Source organism: Podarcis cretensis (assembly GCF_951804945.1).
Source record: "Podarcis cretensis genome assembly, chromosome: 4".
In the NCBI taxonomy this organism is placed as follows: domain Eukaryota; kingdom Metazoa; phylum Chordata; class Lepidosauria; order Squamata; family Lacertidae; genus Podarcis; species Podarcis cretensis.
In genome coordinates this window covers 43786393-43809195 of record NC_137173.1, presented here as the reverse complement: position 1 = coordinate 43809195, position 22803 = coordinate 43786393, and the positions used below count along the sequence as shown (strand labels likewise).

At 38.0% G+C, this 22803-nt stretch overlaps 1 protein-coding gene across 4 annotated transcripts in view; it reads left to right on the top strand.

Annotated features, from left to right (window-relative positions):
- CADM2 (cell adhesion molecule 2) overlaps window positions 1-22803 on the top strand; it is a 365029-nt gene that overhangs the window by 305193 nt on the left and 37033 nt on the right. For 2 of the 4 annotated variants that reach the window (XM_079974828.1, XM_079974827.1), the window contains 2 exons: window positions 4692-4870; window positions 18379-18495. In XM_079974828.1, coding sequence (XP_079830954.1) covers window positions 4692-4870; window positions 18379-18495 — 296 coding nt within the window. The remainder of the gene's footprint in view (window positions 1-4691; window positions 4871-18378; window positions 18496-22803) is intronic. The other 2 variants (XM_079974829.1, XM_079974830.1) reach the window with 2 other exon arrangements.

Here is a 22803-nt window from a genome sequence, read left to right as displayed (position 1 = left end):
CTGGTTTTGTTGTTACAGATGCACTATGGAGTTTTAGGGAATGTGGATTTATCCAAGGCCTGTTTATATATATGGACGGGGAAATGTGCACAATTTCCTCTTCCTGGAAGGATTGTGTGCACATGCTCCTCCATGAGGCCTGGTGAATGTGCACAATGGCTGCTTGTTAAGCACATTAACATCTCAACTTACATTCTCCTTATTATATACACACCATTCTAAAATAGTAATAATAATGAAACCCAGATTGTTACTGCAAATCAGAATAGTTCTACATATTCCTATATTTGTGAAGATGATGTTCAGCTTTATGCTTGACAACATAGTGTGCAGCATCTATAACTACATTTATTCTATGAGTCACAGAAGAGAAATCCGCTTGTCTTTCTTTCGAAGATAGTAAGTGGAGATAGGAGAGGAAACAGAAAGCTTTCTCCTTCTCTCTTCCTTCTATTCTCCCAAAGGCAGACAATAAAATCTCTTGGAAGGTTTTATAATGATGGTTTTATAATGATATCTTGCCTTCCCTTTTAAACTGCAGTGGTAAAATACAGCTTTAGATCTTTTTCTCTCTCTTTTAATTTCGTGTTCTTTCCTCCGGGAATTCTGAAAGCATGGTCTTATTTTATTTAAGCATGTATTTAATTGTTTTTTTTTATTTTCATGCTGTCTCATTTTATTATCACTATTATTATCGTTATCCAACAAGCTGCTCTTTCAACAAAAGACCCCTCAATACCATGAAACAAACAGCTGTTGAGATCAACCTTAGTTTCAAAAGGGTTTGCCATTCAACTCGTTGAAGATGGGGGAGAGCTACTATTCAGAGAATGTATTGAAAGCACAGTGAGCACACAGAACTAGCTTCATGATTCGTTGGATTCTGACCATTATTAGCGTGTTCAATTCCAATCATGTCTGACATCGATGGTTTGGGGTCAAGAGGTAGTTGCAGTGCTTACAACCAATTTATGCTTTGATCTTGTCCCACTCGATTCTTTACTTCAGCCCAAATTCTGTCCTAACACCACCCACTCATTCTCTGCTGCTCACCCTCCTGCCTCCCAAACAAAGAGGGATCATGCTTACAGGTCACTAGGTATCTGTCCTTTCTTATTATAAGAAATTGCTTAACAATACTTTAAGATAATCTGATTTTCCAATATCCAACATTGCTTGCAACACATGTAATATAATACATACAGTATTCAATAACTTAGCCTATCTTTTTCCAGAAGTATTTGATTCTTAAAAGCTTGTGAGAAACATGAGTAGATCAACTGAGTGATGCATGCCTTATGCATTTGTGAGGAACAAGAGGGAGATAAATTATAAATCTAAGAATACCTTAGTTTTAAAATAACCCCTCTTTTCAGCAAGCTGCATCATTCTACCCCTTAAAGAGAAATTCGTTCTGTCAGCATTTTAACATAAACAACATAGACTGTTTGAACACAAATGTTTTCTACTAGATTACATGTGCAAAACTGGCTTCCAAGCTCATCTGTTTGCTGCATAAGGGATTCTCTTTAGCTTCTAGCTTTGGTATTAGATGTAAGTCAGAGGACTAAATAGTCAGACTCAACACTTAGTTAATAAAGTTAAATAACAAACATTTATTTTTACCGAGGAAATACTGTTTTTGCAACTAGAAACACTACGTTGTATTTGGAATGCATTTATTACTATGTCAAATCTATGTTTATTTTTCAACAAATATTTCATCTTCTGTCTCTGTTGTTGTGTATAATCCAAGTGAAAGTAATTGCATAATATTTTTTTGAATCAAAAATATATTATTTAAACACGGATTATCTCAGTCAGGTGATATTAAATATGCCTTTCCCACATAGCTTCTATTTTTAGGAACAGTCACTAGGGTCAGTATCTGGATATATTATCAATAAACTAAAGGTGCTGACTCTGTAAATTGCAACTTTTAAGCATGTTACATTATTGCATAATATTATATGATATGGAAGTACTGCTCAGTGTGAGAGATTATTTATATACAAATTCTGGTCTATTTCTCAACCCAAAACAGCCCACAAAGCTTACGAATGGCACATTTAAAAAAATCACGAAAACATTAAAACTCTACCATTAAAATAGCAGGAAAGAATTATGAACATGCAAAAAAGAGAGGTGTTAAATTTTTGGAAGGGCTATTGGAAAATTGTTGCCTTTATGTCCATATTTCTTTCTTAAGACTGTGATCCTAAACACCCTTATGTATGAATAAGTATCACTGAACCAAACAGTGATCAGTTCTGAATAGGCATGTTATGTTTGTGCTATAAATATCTATAAGAAATGCCAGAAGGGAATTCCTATGTCAAAGTGTCAAACTTTGGAGAGTGCTGGCATGTGAAGGCAGTTAGAGACTTGCGTGGTCAGAGGCTAGAAGATGTACACCAAAGGGCTGGTCCTTGAAGACACTTCATTAACACACAAAAGCAGGTGGTAGTAAGTGGCTGGCTTTCCCTTGGTATTTTACAATGTGTTTAGTACTATGTGTCCAGTTCTTTCTTCCTCAGAGATCTACCATAGTTACTAAAATCTAATGCTCACCTTTTTGGCCAAATTACATTGCGAAAATTAAGGTGCACATTAGATTTGATGGTATATTTGCACTTGCCAGCCAAATCCTTTTTTTGTTTTTTGTTTCAAGGTTCTGAAAACTGAGGTGCGCATTAGATTTGATGGCACATTAAACTCAAATAAATATGGTTATAAGCCAATCCATAGGTTTACAGTGAGAACTGGTTAGACTAAAACTCGGTGGTTGGGGGCAGATGTATAAAGGTCCCATGCTAATGTATAGCTGGAGGTGCCACTGTTTTTTTCCTTGCTAAAATGTAAGCTTTCTTCATTTTTTTTTTTTTGTATTGTAACCTGCCCCACTAAAACATATATGCTATTGCTAGAGTTTCATCAGTGGCGTAGCGTGGGGGGTGCAGGGGGGGCCGGCTGCACCGGGCGCAACATCTGGGGGTTAGGGAAATCCACGGGTTAAGGGGCGCAAATCCACGGGTTAGGGGGCGCAAATCCATGGGTTAGGGGGCGCAAATTACTTGCCTTGCCCCGGGTGCTGATAACCCACGCTACGCCACTGAGTTTCATACATAGGAAAACCAGAATCAGAATGTATGTATACAGATTTGTGGGTTAACATTTGGGTTTCTGCTTGCTGCATTAAATTTAATGGTAGCATTACAATATTGTATATTATTGCTAGACTTTCTGTTATTTATTAGGAAATATATATATTATATTAATATTTTCTTTCACCCTGAGGTTTTGGACAGAGTGGCATAAAATAGAAACGCTATAATTTTTCATAATTTATAGGCTACCACATAATTTATAACTACGTGTGAAAAATATTTTCTCGTAGTCCTCTCAGATTCCTCTTTACAGACTTTTTGCTTCTCCGTAGTTCCCATTACAGAATACCTTTATTGTTACCAAGCCTTTATAGATTAATTCTCTTCCACAATTCTACCTGTCTGTCCCAGTTCCTCTGATTTTATTGCCCATCCATTGCTATACCCACATATTTTTTTATTTTCCTTAATGACTATTATAAGAACCTGGTACTAACCTTTTCTGTAGTTTTGCTTTGTCTGTGCCTTTTAGCAGCCTGTGATGATCTTCCTACACACTCCACTAATGAATTAGAGCCTTGAAGTGTTGCCTTGTAAAGGCTTATTGTTTTCAGCCTAAAGTAGTGCAACTGTTATGTGCGCCTATATAACTTTGTTCCCATCATGCTGGCATGACAGGTTTAGGTACTGTTCCATACTGGTGCAATACCACATTTTATGCATGATATTGTGGCTGTGTATGCATGCTTAATATGAGACTAGTTGCTATTAAGATTTCAATTAGTCCCAAAGTTGGTAGATATGATCATTGTTATTATTTCTTCCTTATTCATCGCCTTACACCAAAACCTTAAGGTGGCAATAAAAGCAACCTTTACACTTCTATAACAATCAGTTAAATATAAAAAATAATAAAAAATCCATTACACAAACAGCTGAATCAATTAAAAGCAATAGCCATAGTGCCATAAACACAATCACCATTAAAATTAATCTGACTAACAAGCTACCAAGAGCAATAGCAATAAAAATGCTAAAGAACATTCAAAAGCTTGGTACTGAGAAGGAGGCAATGGGGTGCCATTGCTGAGTCTGCGTGTTCCATAGGAGGGGAGCCCCCACTAAAAAAGCTTTTGCCAGAGGAGGCACTTGGATGAGGGTCTATGAATATATACTGTAGGCTTAATTCTGAAAGAATAGCCTGTAACTCATATAGCGGACAGGAACAAATCAAGTAAATGTCACTAGGCAGAATTTATCAATAGGAAAGTATCCTGAGATATAGTTTAAAAGAGACAACATTTTGTAGGAAAAATTAATCATGAATATTTCTATAGTTCTAAGGCATTTGCAAACCCAATTATAAATAATTGACCTTACCACCAACCAATATTTTATCTAATTTAAAGATAATATTTAATTGTGAATGGTGTTGTTCAGCTCTGTCTGTATTACTTACTTAATTATTTTTATGGTTCTTAAAGTTTGCTGCATAAGAAACCCATGTTGGGTTGGTTTGATATGATGCACATTTATTTTAAAATGAATTTGAAAATAATGGTTTCATCTATTTGTTTTTAATAGGCCAGATCCAGTATTATGGACAAAGGATGGTGGAGATTTACCAGATCCAGAAAGGATGGTTGTCAATGGTAGGGAGCTAAACATTAATTCCCTAAATAGAACGGACAATGGTACATATCGATGTGAAGCAGCAAACTCTATTGGCCTAAACAGCGCAGAGTATGTTCTGATTATACATGGTGAGTACTTCCTTCTCTGTCATTTAAATGATGGCGTGCATTGACATGTGCTTTGATTAATTTGTTTGGTTTGATTTAGCATTAATTTTACCCTGCCTTTCTCCCCCAAAACAAAGTTGGCTGGCTAATCGTGGCTTACCTTGATGAACGGCAGCTCAGGTTGCTTCTGCTTTGCTTCTCCCCTGGAGTAAGTGGGAGAAACAAATCATGAAGCTGCAATTAAGCATGGCTTGCTTGAATATCTAAACCCCTAGAAGCCTGGTTTGTTTTCCCCTAAGCAAGCTCTAAACTATGAGTTTTTGTGGTCTACAAATCCTGATGTTTTGGAGCAGCAAATTAGGACCCTGGTTTCAGAAGTCATACGTTGTGGTTTCCTGATCCGTTTCTCCTGTCCCTGTGAAGGGAAGAACAAAGCAGAAGTCATGAGGATGCATGTGTAAACATGTTGCTTGTTCATGGTAAACCACAATATACCAGCGACCCTGGCTCATCACAAAAATGTTAACTCAGCCAGTATTTCATTAAGTGTCAGGCAGCTGGCAGAGGCAAATATCCAGAAATATGTGCTTGATGGAAGTTACTTTCTAGTGAATGAGTGACAGGGAATATTTCTAATTTGTAAGTTCTGAAAATGTAGCAGTTGTTTTTTGACAATAGGTTGAAAGTATTTTCCATGTTATTGCACTCCTACCATGAAAGAAATTGAAAGGAATATTTCAGATGGGAAATGCCAAATATGACAAAAATGTATTTTATAGATTGGTCAATGCTGGCTGCAAATTGTGCTTTAGACTTCCTCTAATCGAAGGGATCACTGTGACTATACTTGCTAAGGCAGGTGGGTGAGCTTTGCCAAGACAGCAGCCCTCTTAAAATTATTGTGGTGATTCAGAGCTGAAAAATCTATAATTCTCATTAGATAGGGGCTTTACCCTAAATCTCATGAACTTTCAGGTATGAGGTGGAATCCAGAAACATGTGACCCCCCCCCTCCATTTAGAAAGCATCAGTGTAGGAGAGAAGAGGCAATGCTTTCACACAACTGGGAATCATAAATGCTGAAATGTAAATTCCTGAAATTCAGTTACCATGCCTCCAGTTAGGAAAGTGTTAGCCATATAGTAGACCCATTGAAACAGCTTCCTAATTTTCTTGATCTGGAATCATGCACACACACACACACACACACACCCCACAAAAATAATTGTTGCATTTAAAAAGAAGGTGGCTCCATGTAAAAACCAAACAGTTCTGAAATATTAAGTTAATTTAATAATGCTTGTATTTTATTTGGAGATTTTCTTTTGGTGATTCAAGGTCGCTAGCAGCAGAGTTCACTAGGCATCCATGTTACTATTATGCAGTTTGCTCACATTTACAATAAGTACTTCTCTAAACAACTTTTTAATTAGCCATTTTTTGCTCTGTTGTTGAACTGTACTTTATCAAAATCACCCCATGGATTAATGCTGCTCATGCTGCTAGATAAGTGCTTTGAAATTTATCATTAGTTTACGTAGGATTAGTGCCATAGGTAATGACAGGCTCATTAAAATTTCAGTAACTTATTACTCAGGTTTAAATTTTAAAAACTTCAATAAATAAAACACAAATATTAGTTCACCTCCACCCCACCCCCATTACCAACTCTGAATACTTTGGAAGCAGTCTGCTATCATATTTTGGCTTTATGTGGGTGAGATGTTAATCTGTGTCCTTTAGAACATTTTTTAACTGTAAATTTTCTATAATTATTTCCAATTAAAAAGAAAGATGCACAAAGTGGTACACAACATTAAGCCCCCACAAATACACTGAATAATTAAAATGGTCTTTAAAAAACCCCATAAAACAGCAACAATCAGCATAGGAGTTAGAAAAATACAAGATATATTTGCCAGTTCCCTGCATTTCACCAAAAAATGAAGGCCATGAAAGGGCTTGGGAGGTGAATAGATGAGACAATGCAAACAGGATCAGGCATGATACACAATAGCTGGGGCGACCAGTATCAAGGAGCAAATTAAACCTCCCTTTAACTTTCTTCTATATAAGTTATAGGTGAGCAACCTGCAACCCAGGATCTACATGTGGCTCTGATCTAATTTTATGGGTCCTGCAGCTGCTATTATTCCATCCCATTAGAATTTCTTCCTCCCTGTTCATTTCTTCCTTATTTTTCTGACTTTTTGTTTTTAATTAATCCTCTGTATACTTAATTTGAGAGAAAATCATTCAAATCCTGTAGGGAATTTTACACTGAGATAACAATGGTGAAAAAGCAGAAGAATTGTTTATTCCAGGCCCCATCCACCACTGATATGCAGCCCCTGACAGCCCAGAGAGATAGTGACTATATATAAAACATCTTCAGAAGGAAATTAAGCCAGTGCCCTTGGGGATGCTTTTATATTGAGTCCAAGACATGACCTGTACCAGCCACATAGGATGTCCAACACATATTGACAGGGATTCCATGTGATGATGCAACAGCCCAGTTCATATGACTTGCTAGACCCCAGTTCGGTCTGACAAGTTGCAGTAAAGCTTGGAGTCGCATTTTCCTCTCTTATTCCAGTGCAGCCACAAGAAGATACTTTTTTTTGCTTGACCGCAGTTTTTCATGTCCAAACCAACAAACTATGGTTGAAGTAAACTATGTTTTTTTCAAAACAAAACAAACAAGCCAATTTGAAAATGTAGTGGAAGGGACTGGGATGTGTACAAAGCTGGCATTCTGGGTGGCTTGTTTGCATAAGCTATAGTTTACTTCAGGGATAGCAAAGCTGGTTCCTTCCAGGAGCTGTTGGACTCAACTCCCATTAGCCTCAATCAGTATAGCTAATGATCAAGGATGATCTTAATTATAGTCCAACAACATGTGGAGGACATCAAGTTGGCTACTCCAGGTTTACTATGATGTTTGAATGCAGTCTATGAGAACAGAGCATAGATACAATATGTATTACACCCCATGTTTCTTTGAAGCATACAAGCCTTAACCTGCCTGCAGTCCCCAACCATTCTTGTTAATTAAAACAATAAAAAGCAATGAGGCAACTTGTGAATAAGCATTTGATGATAAAGCTGTTGGCATTTTCAGAAATCACACATTTTGCTAACTGAAACTACTTCAAGACGTAGTTTTTCATTTAGTAGTTGCTTTAGAAATATAGATGTCTGAATGCACATGAGCTCCCCCATATTTGGTCACTGCTCAGTTGCTTGCACCCTGTTCATCTGATTATCCAGCTCAAAGTGAGTCAGGCATATTAATCGTTATCAGGATTCTGTTGTTAAGTTTGATTACTTAGTAGTCTGTGCCTGCACATCTTTCATATTATCTAGCTGAAAGTTGGCCTTGCTGACATTTTTATTATTGTAAAAATGGATACTGGAGTTTCTTCCTAATTAAATTTCTGCAAATATAGATTTGGAACTACAGAGGGTAATTGCAGAAGTATATATTTGAGTTTATTAGCACTGTAAGCCTTCTAAAATAAGATAATGTCAAATGTTCCAAGTTTTAAAAGTTTCAGTGTTTAGTAGTGTTTGATATCAAACGCTTCTTCAGTATAGTTTGATTATAATGATAATCTTAGACAATTTCCTGTTCTTATTTTTTCAGCATTGAGATTAGATGCATAGCTTTATTGGGTGCACCAAGTGGGACAGAACTCTTCCCCCCTTTTTTCTTACTTTGCAGTTTGAAAATTGAAGAAAGGGTTATGCCATTTAATAGAGGGCATATATTTCCTTATCTTCATTTTGCACAAAAATTGTCTCTAGCATTTAATATATTCTTCCAGTGCAGAGTTAATAACTGCCATGGTTGGGTAAGGGAATTTATGATGGTCTTTTCCCCTTTGTGAGTTCAATTTAAGAGGACCAAGCACAACAGAATGAAACTATTTTGGAAAGAAATTGCCAAGAACCTCTATTGGGGTTAAGCAGAATTGGTGCTATACATCTTATCATTTTCCAGTTGGTCACGTGACATTGCATTTGGAAAGCAGAGTTTGCACAGATTATCAGTTGTGCCTGACTAATCTTATAAAGTGTGAATGGGTGGGAGAGAGTTTAACCTAAGTGGTGAAAGTAGTAGGGAAATTGATCAGAGTTTGATAAGCACTATTTCCTTGGCTCACAATTTTGCTTGAGAATTGGGAAGTGGAGCTACAAAGTTTCTGCTTAATTTCTCTGGGTAAAGATGGTGCCAAGAGTAAAAGGAGGGAATACTGTGGGAGGATTCTCTAAACATGAAAATCTATCGATAAATATGTTTACTGAATTTAGGTCCATTATACAGTCTTCTTCTTACCGACCCTTCTTCACAGAAACTATATAGGGTAGTTTCAGCTGTAGACTTTTAGCAAGTGTCAGCCCTCTGGCTAAACCATTTCCTACATTATTTGTTCGAGTGCTTCAGTTTGAGTATTCCAGTTAACCCTACTGGCTGTAGGTAATAAAACTGAGAAATACTATGGCACTGTATAGTTTCCTCAACAAAAATAAACTTTAAACAATTTAGAACTTATTTTGAACTAATAATAATTGAGCATTATTAGGACCCAAATTATAATATCTGAATAACTTAAAATGTGAACAGTTATATATCCTTTGTCAAAGACAAGCAGCTGGCACATCCAAAGGAAAGCCTATCCCTCTCTGTATTGGCTCTGTTGCTTATCTAAATGTGGTTGTCACAATCAGTTGATTGTCATAAGTTTCATTGGTCTTATGTGCTGGTATTTTCTGAGGTAGAGTGGATGAAGTAAAACCCTTTAGAACTAAAGAGGAAATTGTATTTATTCGTCATACACGTGTGTGAAATTAATGTAGTTTCTGCAACTTTCCCCCAGTGTGAATCTCAGAATATGGAACAAGAACCCTCTGTTGTTGAACAGGATCTGTCCTACATTTTGTTCTTTAATTTGTGCTTTAATGTTTGCACACAATTTCCACAAAATGATCTTACTTATTTTCAATCACAGCAGTTTTTCTTCCTCCCAGCTTTCATTATCGAGTACTTTAGAGTCACCTATCCGTCTTTTATTCCCTTTCCTGTGAACAGTTCTCTCAGTGGGACCCTATCTGCTAATTCCCTCAATTTCCAAAGTTATCTTCAAAACTCAGGAGAGATTTAGACAGCTTTAGTGCAAGCAGAGGCTTGACTTAAATGAAAATGTGTAGTTTATCATAATTAGAGATTAAGAGTAAGCATAGTGTTTATTCATATTAATTATACAAACAACATGAACACTGTGATGCTTTAATTGGGACAGTCTAAAAATAAAGTTATAGGGAAATCACTTTCTCCCACAGTATCTGACTATGGAATATTTCTGTCTTATATTCTCTTATAGCAGCTCAAATCAATACATCTATCAGCAGATGAATAGCAAGCTAAATCTTTTAGCATGCAGCCAATACAGCTTTATTCAGCCTAACTGAATTCAATAGTGTTTTCTCCCAGGTACGTAGGTATAGTACTGGACAAAAACCTCAACAACTTTTATGTCTGGATTTTCACCCTCTGAAACATGTCAACCCTAGTTCTACCAATTCTTGGCTGGTGAAGCAAGGGAGTCCTGTCCTGGAACCTACCCAATGGATGAAGGGACTTTGCATCCCAGACCACCCATATCTCACAGCTGCCCCCCCCCGAGCCTAATTCTGTCAACAACCAGTGAAACAACCACAGGTGTAGCCGACACCTCTGTAGTAGATGTGCCCCTCCATCAGTGAAGCTCTTCTCTGCCAACATATACATCACCTCAATCTTAATGCCTCACCAAGCCAGTGAATTGGGGAGTTAGGGTTCCTTTATTAGTAAATATCTGCTAATATGAAGACAAACTTGATCTTGTGTGAATTTTAGTTAACAGATGGTTCCCTTTATCAATTTTTTTAAGTGTATGTAAGACTGAAATCTTACATACACTGGTATGTGGCAGGTCTTGATGGAGTGGCACAGCCACTCCACATCACTCATGCCACTCAGGACAGAAGGGGCGAGACAAGAAAAATGCCCATTTACTGCACCAACTCCCAAGCAGGTGCACCACAGAGGCTTAGAATAGGACCATTGCCATCATGTGATGGCAGTTGGGTTTGCCCAGGCTTCTAAACCACGACTTGCTGAACCAGCATCATTACATATGAACTGAAGCAGTATGTGTGCTAGAGCAATGAGCAAAAGTGGTGTTTTCATGAGGAACCATGGCCGTAACACAAGGAATCATGCATTCCCTATTTGTTCATTTCCAGCTCACCTTCCACCATGCAGTCCCAGGAGAGGTTGCATATAGCTCAGTACAATTAAACTATTTCCACCTTTTCTGGTGGAAGATGCACCCCTTTGTGCACCTTGGCCTGATGTTAAACAGAAACCGCTCTCTTACACAGCACTCTCTTACACAGACAAATTTCACATGGCGACGGAAATCCCAGCAGAGCCTCCTCTGCAGATCCAACACCTGACCAGTCTATATAGGATGGAAACCCCTGCAAATATATGAGGCTGGAGTTGTTTAGGGCTTTGTATTACAGGGAAACACCTTGAGTTGGGCTTAGAAGCACACTAGTACTCAGTGCAGGCCTACAGTATCCAATTGATTATACTTGTAAACATATTTTCAGTATGTGGAGAAATCAGCTTTTTAGCTCTCCCATTGATTTAATTAGTGACTGAGTTAAATCTCAAATTAAAAAAGCTAATTTTGCTGGATTAGAATAATTTAATGATAGGCAATAAAATGAGGCCTTAATTTCAACATTCCTGCATCCTGTTGAGTAAGCCTCCAATATCTGCTTAACAATTGGCTAAATCACAATAGTGAAATTTTCATTGCATTTCCGACACAAATTATTTTCAACTAACTAAAACATAAATTAATATTGAGATTATTGCATTTTTTAGAAGCTCTCTCGTTTGGACCACTGGAGCATTGAATGTGTAATATTTCCATCTTTGACATGCACTGTTGCCTCAGTTTTCTAATATTGATAGATTTTACCTTTCCAGATGTTGAAGTTCTGCTTTACTAGAGATTATCAGTTTTCATCCTATAAATAATGCCAGAATCTATGTCTTTTTTAGAGTTAGAGAAGCTAAGAGGGTGGGGAGATGTCCACTTCATAGCACTGAATAGGAGAGGAGGAGCTGGCTTAGCTCATTTGCTTGATATTGGAGAATATACATATTTGAGATAATAGTTTGGGGAAAGGGTAAAACATCTAAGTATTAAGAATCTCATCTGTTTTAGTCATTCACAATCTGTATTTTATTAGTACTGGGTTTATATTTTCACTTATTACAGTATATAATTTAGTTCTCTTGCAACAACATGTGCAAAAGTTGTTCAAGTTTATTTTTACACTGCACATGAAAACTGAATCACTGTTGCATTTTATGGCTGACAACTTTGTGAAAAAAAGGTTAAAATGTCACAAAGGGCAAACCAGAAAATTCAGATGTTCAGCTCCTTGCTTTAATGGTTTGGGGTTTTTTTACCACAAAAAAATGCATTTATATTTTAACAGAACTCTGCCAAAAACAATTCATAAGCTATTTTAAGAATGCATAATCTATTTTGGCTCCATATAAGTACTAAATCTTACATATATCAAGTTATGTATGCTGTGTGTATATAGAGCAGGTTGTAAAGTAGCTCCCACAGAAATCTGTCATGACTAATATGAGATCTGATTTTCAATGCGAATTTGGTATTTGGAGGTGGGGTGAGGACTACAATGTTCAATTTAAAAAATCCCATTCCTCCTCCTCCTCCTTTACCTCCCCTTGTTGAGAAATTCATGTTTAGTAGTCTGAGGTGGTGAGGGGGCTGAAATGAAAGTTCCCCGTTGCTAGCACAAGTGGGCTAATAATTTATCACACCAGAATGCACATTCATATAAATGTGCATCCCATTGGAATTAATGCATTGCAGATGACCAATTTATGCATTGGGTGCTGATCTGGCACCAGAGAGCACCATGCAGGCATCCTTTCTCAAGCTCCACAAATTGAGGGTATTAAGCACATGTCCTGCTGCTTGCTCTCCAGTAGCTTAGTCCAAACTGAACTATAGGGATCAAAACGGATGGGATCGAGCTTGCCCTTCCCATTTGATCAAGAAGTCCTTGAGGAAGTTGGAGTTCCTTTTGCTCAAGGGGTGAATCTATTCATCTCCTGAGCCTGACATGTTCCTCAGTAATGGCTTAGTGACAAAAGAAGTGGAGGAGTGAGAGAGAAACACTATCTCTATCATCTATCTATCTATCAACCCGCACGCACACACTTTGTACTTCAATTATTGCTGGTCTGGTAACAAATACTTGTGCACATGCCCACAATGGGTCTCAGGTTTCAAATCCACATTAAACTCTGGTGTGGAACCCCGTTCTTCTGAGCTCTAACAGAAAAGTAATAACAGAGCTGACAGGGTCACGTCCAAGAAGCCTCCTGCAGCCCCTTCACTCTTCTTGAAATATCCCAAGGTTGAAAAGAGCTTTGTCTAAAGTCAGGTCTACCAACCCAGGAAACTAGTAGGATGGAGGGGAGGTAAAAGGAGAGGAATGACCTCTGTCCCATCCTCCTTTTGAAAAATTGGTTTTATTTCCAATAACCTCTTTAGCTGATTAGTATTATATTCATTTTAAAAGTGGAGCCATGAATGCCTTATTTAATTGTGTACATTAAATCCAGGGACAAATGATTATGAAATTTGAAACAAAGCTATTACTGTTTTAAGTTTACTGATGTTGTTCACATTTTTAGAAAGCATATAGCAACATATTGTCACTGTGCCTCTTTTGCTTTGAATGTTCAGGAATCATTTCCTCACTTGTTCAGTAAAGTTGGGGGGGGGACGAATATCTGGGGGAGGGATATTCCTCAAGTATTTTATATGGTGGCCAGGTAGGCTACTGCCCTCTGGATGAACCACTGCCTCCTTTCACCAAAGGATATTTGGGTGTTATGGGTCAATGAGCTACACAGTATCGAAAATGTGTGGGAAGAGCATCTGGAAATTGATTCATTTCAATTCTGAGTGAGGTCAGGCCCTGCATATTGCTTAGAGTTGCTATTGTCCAACTCATGCGCTCCTTTGCTGGTAGATTTTTAAAAAAAGAAATGCCACAAGTGCAGAATTGCTTTGGTAGGCAGCTGCAGCTTCTGTTTACATTTTTATATACAGAGAAATTGAATGAGGGGTGGGTGAGCAAATAGAAGAACAGCCATAAATTTGAATAATTGGATTTTATCTTTTGATAGTAAGAACCCTAGTATTGGAAGTCCACCAAGATATATAAAATAAAGTTCTCGGCAGTAATGCTCTAGCTAAAGAGGAAGAGACTTAAGTTGATGCAAGGGGCACACTCTTGAGTTCTGCCAGTTCTCCCTTTCTCCCCTCCATTGTACTGAATGATATTCTGAAGAAGAGGGTCCCCAACCTTCAAGAATAGCTGAAGGCAAGGGGTGGCTGCAGTGGGAAGGAAATGGGTCCACAGATCTGCTCACAGTACTTAGGATCAAGTCTCTTAATGATCAATATCACCATATATCAATATATTTGTAGCAATATTATACTTCTAAAGAAAATCATGTATCAGACTAAAACCATCATCCTCTCTGTGGTTGATATTTCATAAAGCAACCTATTGACATAATAGTGATTATGATTAAATGGTCGGGTTGCTTATCCTTTTGGTATTGTGTATGAGCAGTTAAATGTATTTTACGTTGTGAGTTCTGTTTATTATCACTGAGACAATACATGGAAAGTATGAGATATGTTTCTCGTAAGATTATATGGCACCCACACACCCATCATATACAAAATGCATAGTGGGTGAGCAACACTCTTTCTTACAGGCTATGCCTCTTATTTAACACTCATTCTGATCTTATTGTGGCCAGATTATATGATGTTGCATCAAGCAATTTTTATCCCACGCTTCCTAGTGCATTTTGCCATCACTTTCCTTATACCAAAAAGTCAGTTGTTTTGAGGAAGGTGTTTGTTGTTCAAGACCTCCCAGTCAACTTTAATTGTGCAACCTGAATTTTCTGAAATATGACTGAATCCCACCTGAAACTAGGGAAGTGGCCTGTATTTGTAGGGAGTTGCTGATGGCTCTGTCTGCAGAAATTCATGGTAACTATTCATGAACTCTTCCCATTTTCCACATGATTATAGCAAAAGCTACATTTTGAATGAGAACCTTTTCAAAATGTCATGCTAGTTGTATCATACTCTTTGGGACAAAGGCTGAAACACTATGCCTTAGCTATGTATGCACAAGGCTGCAATATTTAGCCTACCTGCCACCAAGCAAGTATTGCTAAACTCGGTGGGATTTGCTTCAAGTAAACATGTTTAGGATCATGCAGTAATCCTACTGATTAAATGCAGTAGGATGTAAATAAGTGTAACTAGGTGAAGGCTTGAAGCAAAGAAGGTTAACAAATGGTGCTCAGGTGCCTAGTTTATAGGTTATATAGCTAACATACTTTACATTTCAAAACAGGCATTAATTTAGAAATCCTGGCTAGAGTCATTACTTCTTCTCATAAGAAACCAGTATGTGTCAAAAGACCAGAAATATTCCTGCAACTCTGGGATCTATAAAACAGGAGTAGTTTTTTTTACTCGTAATATCAGTGGACTTCATCAATAAGCACGACATTGTTATGTTTTACATGCCCCAGACAGAAACTGCGACAATACCTTGTTAACACTCTGAGCATATTAAAATTGGGTTGATTTGCTAAGGACCACTAAGGACTACTATATCACCTAGTTCATGCCCAATAAACATTGAAATGGAGGAGAGCACTGGAAATTATCCATCATTCTTTTATAGGCCTATTAAAGTAGTGTAACTTGGTAATATTAAGCCCCACTTCAAGGTAACATATGGCCGTGACAGAACAACTGCAGGCCAAGAAACCAGACTCAGCATTGCTTTTAGCATGACTGTTGTTGGAGAGAAGTTACATTGGTGTAAAGTTGTAGTTGGGAAGGGGCAGAGCAGCACATGTCCCCTTATGTGGTCATACATGAGGTCCTTAAGACAAATTTACATGGTCCATTTCTCATTGTAAGATTGGTTGATTGGCAAACTAAAAGGTATACGTAACATCAGGCAGTCCCCTCTTGCTGTACTGTTATCGATGGCTGCTAACAAAAATAAATTTCAGCAAGTCTGTCCAGACATGTAATTCTATTGTGTATTATGAAATTCTATTACAATAAGGGACGGCAGCTGATTGAACCTGCCCTAAAGATATTTGGTAGCAAAGTGCTTACTCAAGTGCTCTGTGGCGTTGAAGTCTGGGACTCTGATTTGAACCCCATTAAAGTTTTGAAAACGCTGCAGAAATTTTTTGGGGGTGGGAAGCTATACTCCCTACTATCAGGGATATCAGCTACTCTTCTTTGTACAGAATCTGAGTGGCCAACAATTAAGGCAATAGCCTTAACTCTGCTGAGTTAAATAATATTTTATAACATTGCTACTATGCCTATTGAGTGTTTTCTTACTACTATTATTTTCCAGAACGGAGCTTTGCAATGACCTTGAATAAGTGTCAACTAAGGGATTGGTTCTTCTGGATAGAATCGGCAACTAATTAGAAACCCCATTCTGCCCCTCTCCCAATGGTTTCCACTCTTGAGAACAGAGCATTTTAGAGCTAGTTATCTAACCGAAGTCTTAACAGTTTCCTTAAGAAATGCTTCTACGCTTTTGGATGGCTGCTACAACAGGGTTCAATATGCAGATAGATTTTTATTTGTAGTCAACCTCAGATGGAATACATCACTCATTGTCTGTTAACCTGCCCCTTATATAGAGAGCCAAGGGATCACTTTCTGAAACCTTTGTTTGCACAAGCAAACAATAGTTCAGTTTCCTTTGAGTGGCAGTAACAGCTTCATAACATACATAGTGGCTCTGTATGCACTGGCTGCAAAAAAGAAAAAATCAGGAAAAAGGAGTTAGATAAAATTGCTATAAGTTGTTGTAATGATTCAGAGGTTTAATCTGAAATTAAGCTGGATTTGAGTTAGTGTCTCAGATAACTTTCTCTTACATCATCGACGTTGGCAAATTGGATTTTAAGAAAATCAAAATAATATTCGAATTGGAGCTGTCAGAGATGCACAAGGGAAACTGTGTTTTAATGATCAGGACCTTGACAAAGTCCTTTTTATATTATGGATTTTTGTACTATGGATAAATGTTCTGTATTATTTTATTAATACTATTGCCTAATACAAGTTGTTCCTGAACTTGAAACTTGAAAATAAATCTGTGGTTCTTATTTGCATTACCATTTTTTGTAAACCCTTGTTGCACAGATACCACCATTAGCTGCTTCTGTAGTGATGGTGTTTGTATCTGTGTGAGTGCAACCATATTCCTCTGAAGCTTGGTTTCAGTCATGTAGCATCCTAGATGTTTAACTGAGCCTCACAGTATTTGAAGTTGTTTTCCACTGTGCCTTTTCTTATTTTCAGTGTCTTCCTAGACAAAGGAACATTGATCTTCAGTGCTCTAGGCAGTGCAGATTTTAGAGGTGTTTTTTCTCTCTCCCTCCTACTTCTCTCTTTATTGTCCTCTATATATTAAAATCACAAAAGGTTTTGCTACAGGGAATTTATGATGTGACTTAGCAACAGGGCCTTTAAGCTTTGTGTGTAGATGTGCACTTACTCAATTTGGAAAATAACCTAAGAACTGATAATGCTTGTTCGGTTTTTCTATTGGTGAGGTTCCTTTATGGATCATACATATGCTAACATTACTATGAATAGTTTCTACAGTTGGTCCTCAAATGATACAATTAAGTTGACTGAAATATTGCTTTATGTTGAGTAACCCTTATTCACAGTGGCTGTTGGTAAAGATTTTGATGTGTTCTTTGCTCTGGATCTTGGCAGACTGTTTCCTATAACAAAATGTGGAAGAAGAGAAGCAAATCAAATAAAGCAGCTTTTAGAGTTAGTAGCCATTCACCCCCGTTTTCTTTCATTGAGTCTGTCTGAAAGTAGGTGTTTTAACATACAGCCATCTCTTGTTAACATGTGTGTTTATTTTAGCATGACAGTGTTGTGTTTTCATCTTCCCATGCTGACACAGCATGTTGTTGCATCTATATTTGCTTTGTTACTGTATGAGGCATTTAAAAAATGGCTTAGTGAAGAGAAGGATTCTTGTCACAGATTCACTCTCCCACTTTGTGGAAACATGAATCATTTGAACAAGTCCTTTTTGGTTGTTTAAAATTCTGTCTGTTGCTGTTTGAATAGAATAAGAGAGAGTGTGATCTAATGTCAAGAATTTCAAAGTGCACTACCGTATCTTTGTTGGTCTGTGCTAAGCATGTTTTAATTTGAACATTTTCTACACATGTGTATTTACAAATTGAATCATTGTTATGCTGCTTCTCTGTTTGCATGATATGATTTTATTTTATATTTTTTTCCACTCACCAGATGTTTCCAACATTTTGCTTCCCACCACTGTCATCCCCTCCCTTACCACTGCAACAGTCACAACCACTGTAGCCTTAACAAGCACAGTCCCATCGGCAACAGCCATCAACACACGAGGTACAGTATGCTTCTTTGTTTTGGCCTGCAAATCACAATATAAATAGGCAACCACAGGTATATGCGCACTAAGTATGATCAAGATGATAAAGGGAGATTGTGCATATTGCAAATTTATGTTCAGTTTAATATACATGGGGACATCCAGTTTAATTGTCAGCAATTAACATAGTTGTGAATGATTTAACAGCACATTGTGCATCTTTGTCTAATGATATTTATGAATGTTGATGGGTGTTTTAACTGCTGTTATAAGTAATTGCTTCATTTAAGATTATCATATTAAACTTTTGTTGGAAGGAAACATACTTAATTTTGAATTAACATTGTCTCTTAAAACGATAAGTTTGCTTTCTGTTGCTAATATGCTGTGAATGTGTAAGTGGTTTGGATTTAACCTTATATTTATTTAGAAACTATTTCATTCATGTTTATAGTTTAATTTTACAATAATTCTGTTCCTTTCTGTAGCTCTGTAAAAGGCCTTCCCAGACCACAGATTTCTTGCTCTAGAAATCTGTAGCTGTTCCTACAATGGATAATACAGATAACCTTTTGAAAGTAATGTTTCTTTTATTGGGAAATTACTGTTTCCTACTGCTAGTGGTGGTGTGAAATGGCAGTCACTTTCCCACACACTCAGCACATCCATTTCCATAGGAAGTGCAAAATGATATGGCTGGACTAGTGATGCCAGTGGAGATTAGTAACTCATCCACACAATAATCCCTTACCTTTTTGGCTGTGCGGATGTTGTACTTAACAAGGCTGCTGAATGGGAGTAAGCCTCCTTGAACTCAGTGGTCCTTACTTTTGAGCTGACATTAAAGGATTACACAGTTAAACAACCAAGAAAAGTGGTTGACTTTAAATGCATAAACTTGAAGCAAATTTCCCATTTGCATTTCATATTTCCTAAGTAATGGTACATACTGATAGGTCACTATAACCACTAATATACATTAATTTGCAACTACATTTTTGTTTTAACTATTTATTTGTGCTTTTACCTAATACCCTTATCTTGTGAACCACCCTGAGATCTTGTGATGAAGGTTGTTATATAAATCCAATAATAATATACGCAACCAGGGAAAATTTACTTGCATAGGTAAGAATGGAATATATATTACAAACATACATACATTCACACATGTATAGGTGTGTGCATATTTATATATTGTATTACTTATATTTATCTCCCATTCCTCTTCCAATGAACTCAAGGCAAAATACATGCATACACTCCCCTGTCACTTTTTTCCTCACAGCCACGCTGTCATTTGGCCTGTGAAACTCTGGCTGACCCCTAAGATGTATGGCTGATGGCAGACTTGAATCTGGGTCTCTCCAGTCACAGTATGATACTCTTGCCACTTCATAGAATCATACAACTAGAGAGTTGGAATAGACTACGAGGGTCATCTGGTCCAAGCTTTTGCAGTGCAGGAATCTTTTGCCCATCGTGGGGCTTAATCCCACAACCTTGAGATTAAGAGACACATGCTCTACTGACTGAGCTATCTCAGTAGAATATGATAGTTTTATTTATTGAAAATGGTACACAGTACATAGATAATTGTTTGTTATATGTGTCAAGCTGCATTGAATTAGGAATATTAGCTGGAAATAAATCACAAACCTAGAATTTTTATTAAACAATAACCTTAAAGGTTATTTTATTAAACCAAGTATGCACAATGGGATAGACAAAAGAGATACTGATTATTCCAACACATTTTGGGCCTTTCTGGTCCTCCTTCGGGGAAATTCAGAGAAATAAAGATTTAACACTTAAGGGGGCAATTTTATGGCCAGTTCTGCTGGGATGAGAAGTTTAGGATGCAGTGGATCTCTGTCTCAGCTGGCTGTTTCCTAGCTCAGCCAGGCTCAGCTGTTGTTAAATCCCAGCCCCAGCTCAGCCAAAGATACACCAGCATAACTCACTTATCCCAGCTCAGGTAGCCGAGCTGAAACTGACTTAACTGAGGCTAGTATGCATCCTCAAAAATGTGTATTCCAGGGTGTGCTGGGGGCTGGCCCATAGAGGCTGTGCCCCAAGCCTATTCAACTCAGCCACATGACCTAGCAGCCTGGCTCACTTTTTAAAGGCTTGTTTTCCGTCTTCCAGGCTTAGGCAGAACAGCAGGCCTGCTGTTGAATGGAGGGCAACTTTACGCAGGCATAGGATTGTTTCCTACATGTGCTGCCTCTTCTTTTCTTAGTTTATCTATTCCTCTGCAGAGACAACTAAGTACCTAGAACTATAAAAGGAAAAACTATCAGTTACTAGGAGGAACAGTTTGTTTTCATCAGATGGATGGGAAAGTACCATCTTTGCTTCTAGCAAGTAGATATACTCATAATTTTACCACTGAGCAGTTACTCGAAGTATTTGAGGAACATAAAAAATAGTATGCAAGATCACCCAGGGAGACCCAGTGGATAATTCTCCCACTTGTATAACCAGATGGCTGAGCCAATCTGTGGAGACAAAATATAGTGTTTAACTAGTGTTGGATTAGACATTATGCTGCTTTAATGCACAAACCTAAGCACACTGTTTTTATTTCAATATCTTTGGAAATCCTTTCTATATATTGTTACAAAAGTTGGGTGCCACCCTCACTCACTGTCGAGCGATAGCAAGATCCCAGGGGGGTTCCAGACAGTCACCCAGGGTCTGTGTTCCTTTGAAGAATTGAGACACGGCGGAGACTGTAATAACTTTAAGAAATATGGTACCTATTTACACCTTCTGACTGCATGGAGGGAAGCCAGATCTTACAGCATGGTTATTTCAAAAGGAGCTTAACCCCCACAGCAGTGCAGCCATGGAGTTCAAAGCATCTCTTCCTGTCAGCCTTCAGCTAGCCTTCCCAAGATGTATCCTAGTCTTTTTCTCTTCCTTCTTCCCATAACACTCTCTTTTCCTGTCACCTCACACCCAGTTACCATGGCAAGCTTCCAAACCCATCTCTCTTCACACCTCATTGCTGGGGGGGGGGACAGTTCTCTTGCATTGCCAATGGCTCTCAATGGCCCTGTATTGTTTCTTAATAGCCCTAGCTTGGCCAGGCCATTTTGCATAGGCTAGCTCAGGAATTCCTCTGCGGCTTGTATTTCTCCATTCATGCCCCAAATAATCAAAATCCTACCATTTGTTAATTTCTAGGGTTTAGCCTCCGCCCCCTATCTATAACAATATTTTTGTAGTTTGTTTAGTTCCCGGGTTTCTTCTGTCTTTCCTAAGACAATCTACTACAGTGCTTAAACCCTAAACAACCCAGACATGAAATTCCTGAAAAACTGCCTTCTTCCCTACAATCTTGGATGGGCCCCCTTTGTACAGCCCTCAGTGGCTGCACACTCACTGTGGCAGCTTCTGAGCTGTGGAATTCCCCTCCTCTCAGTGGTGCATCTAATTACCTTCATTATATAGTTTTCATTGTATGCTGAGGACAAACCACCATGCACACCCACCCCTTCTTTTGAAAGTATTTTGAAAATTACTCTGGAATTCCATATGGCTCAGATCAGCATGCCCTGTCTCACCTATCAGCCGCTGTAGCTTTTAATACAGAGTTGGTTGCAAAACATGCACAAGCCAACCACCATTTATTTTCCCTGTCCCCTCATTCAGGAAAATATATTTGCTTAATATTTGTTATATTATAAATATAGGTACCTATTAAAACATTTATTATAGAAAAGGACTCCTGCTGTGTTCAGCATTCCTTGCTTGTGTGTGTGCTCTTTCTCTACCAGTGCTGCAAAACAAGTACCGCAAAGTAGAAATCACTCTTTGCTGCTTCTCCTGGTGAGGTGTGGCCTTCCAGGAAACAGCTCTAAGCATCCTGAGATCACATATCCTGAGGCAGACCTGCTAATGTCATACAAGGACTATCTGTGTGCTGTAGCTGTATATTAGCTCCTGTGTCCTGCTCTCGTGACAACAGGAGTGGGTGGGAAACTGCTTGTGCAAACACAAATAAAATGCTTTTTTAATAATAATAAAAATTGGTTCTTCTAACTGGAGACAGTTGGGATGGACAGGAATTTGATTAGACTTGGCTGAGCAATGCTGTTGATGTAAAATGGAAGGCTAAGGAGTATATGAGATTGGAAGGATTGTGACTTTCTGGTTTTTGTGAAGATCTACATTTTTTTCTTATCATTCCCCTTGGCAGGGCAATACTGTGGCTTGTACTATGTACCATCCAGCCACCACTGCCTATGAGATTCATCTGAATTAAGCCTATCAGCATCTTAGAAAGTGTTTGTTGCCTTTTGTGAGAACAAATCCTA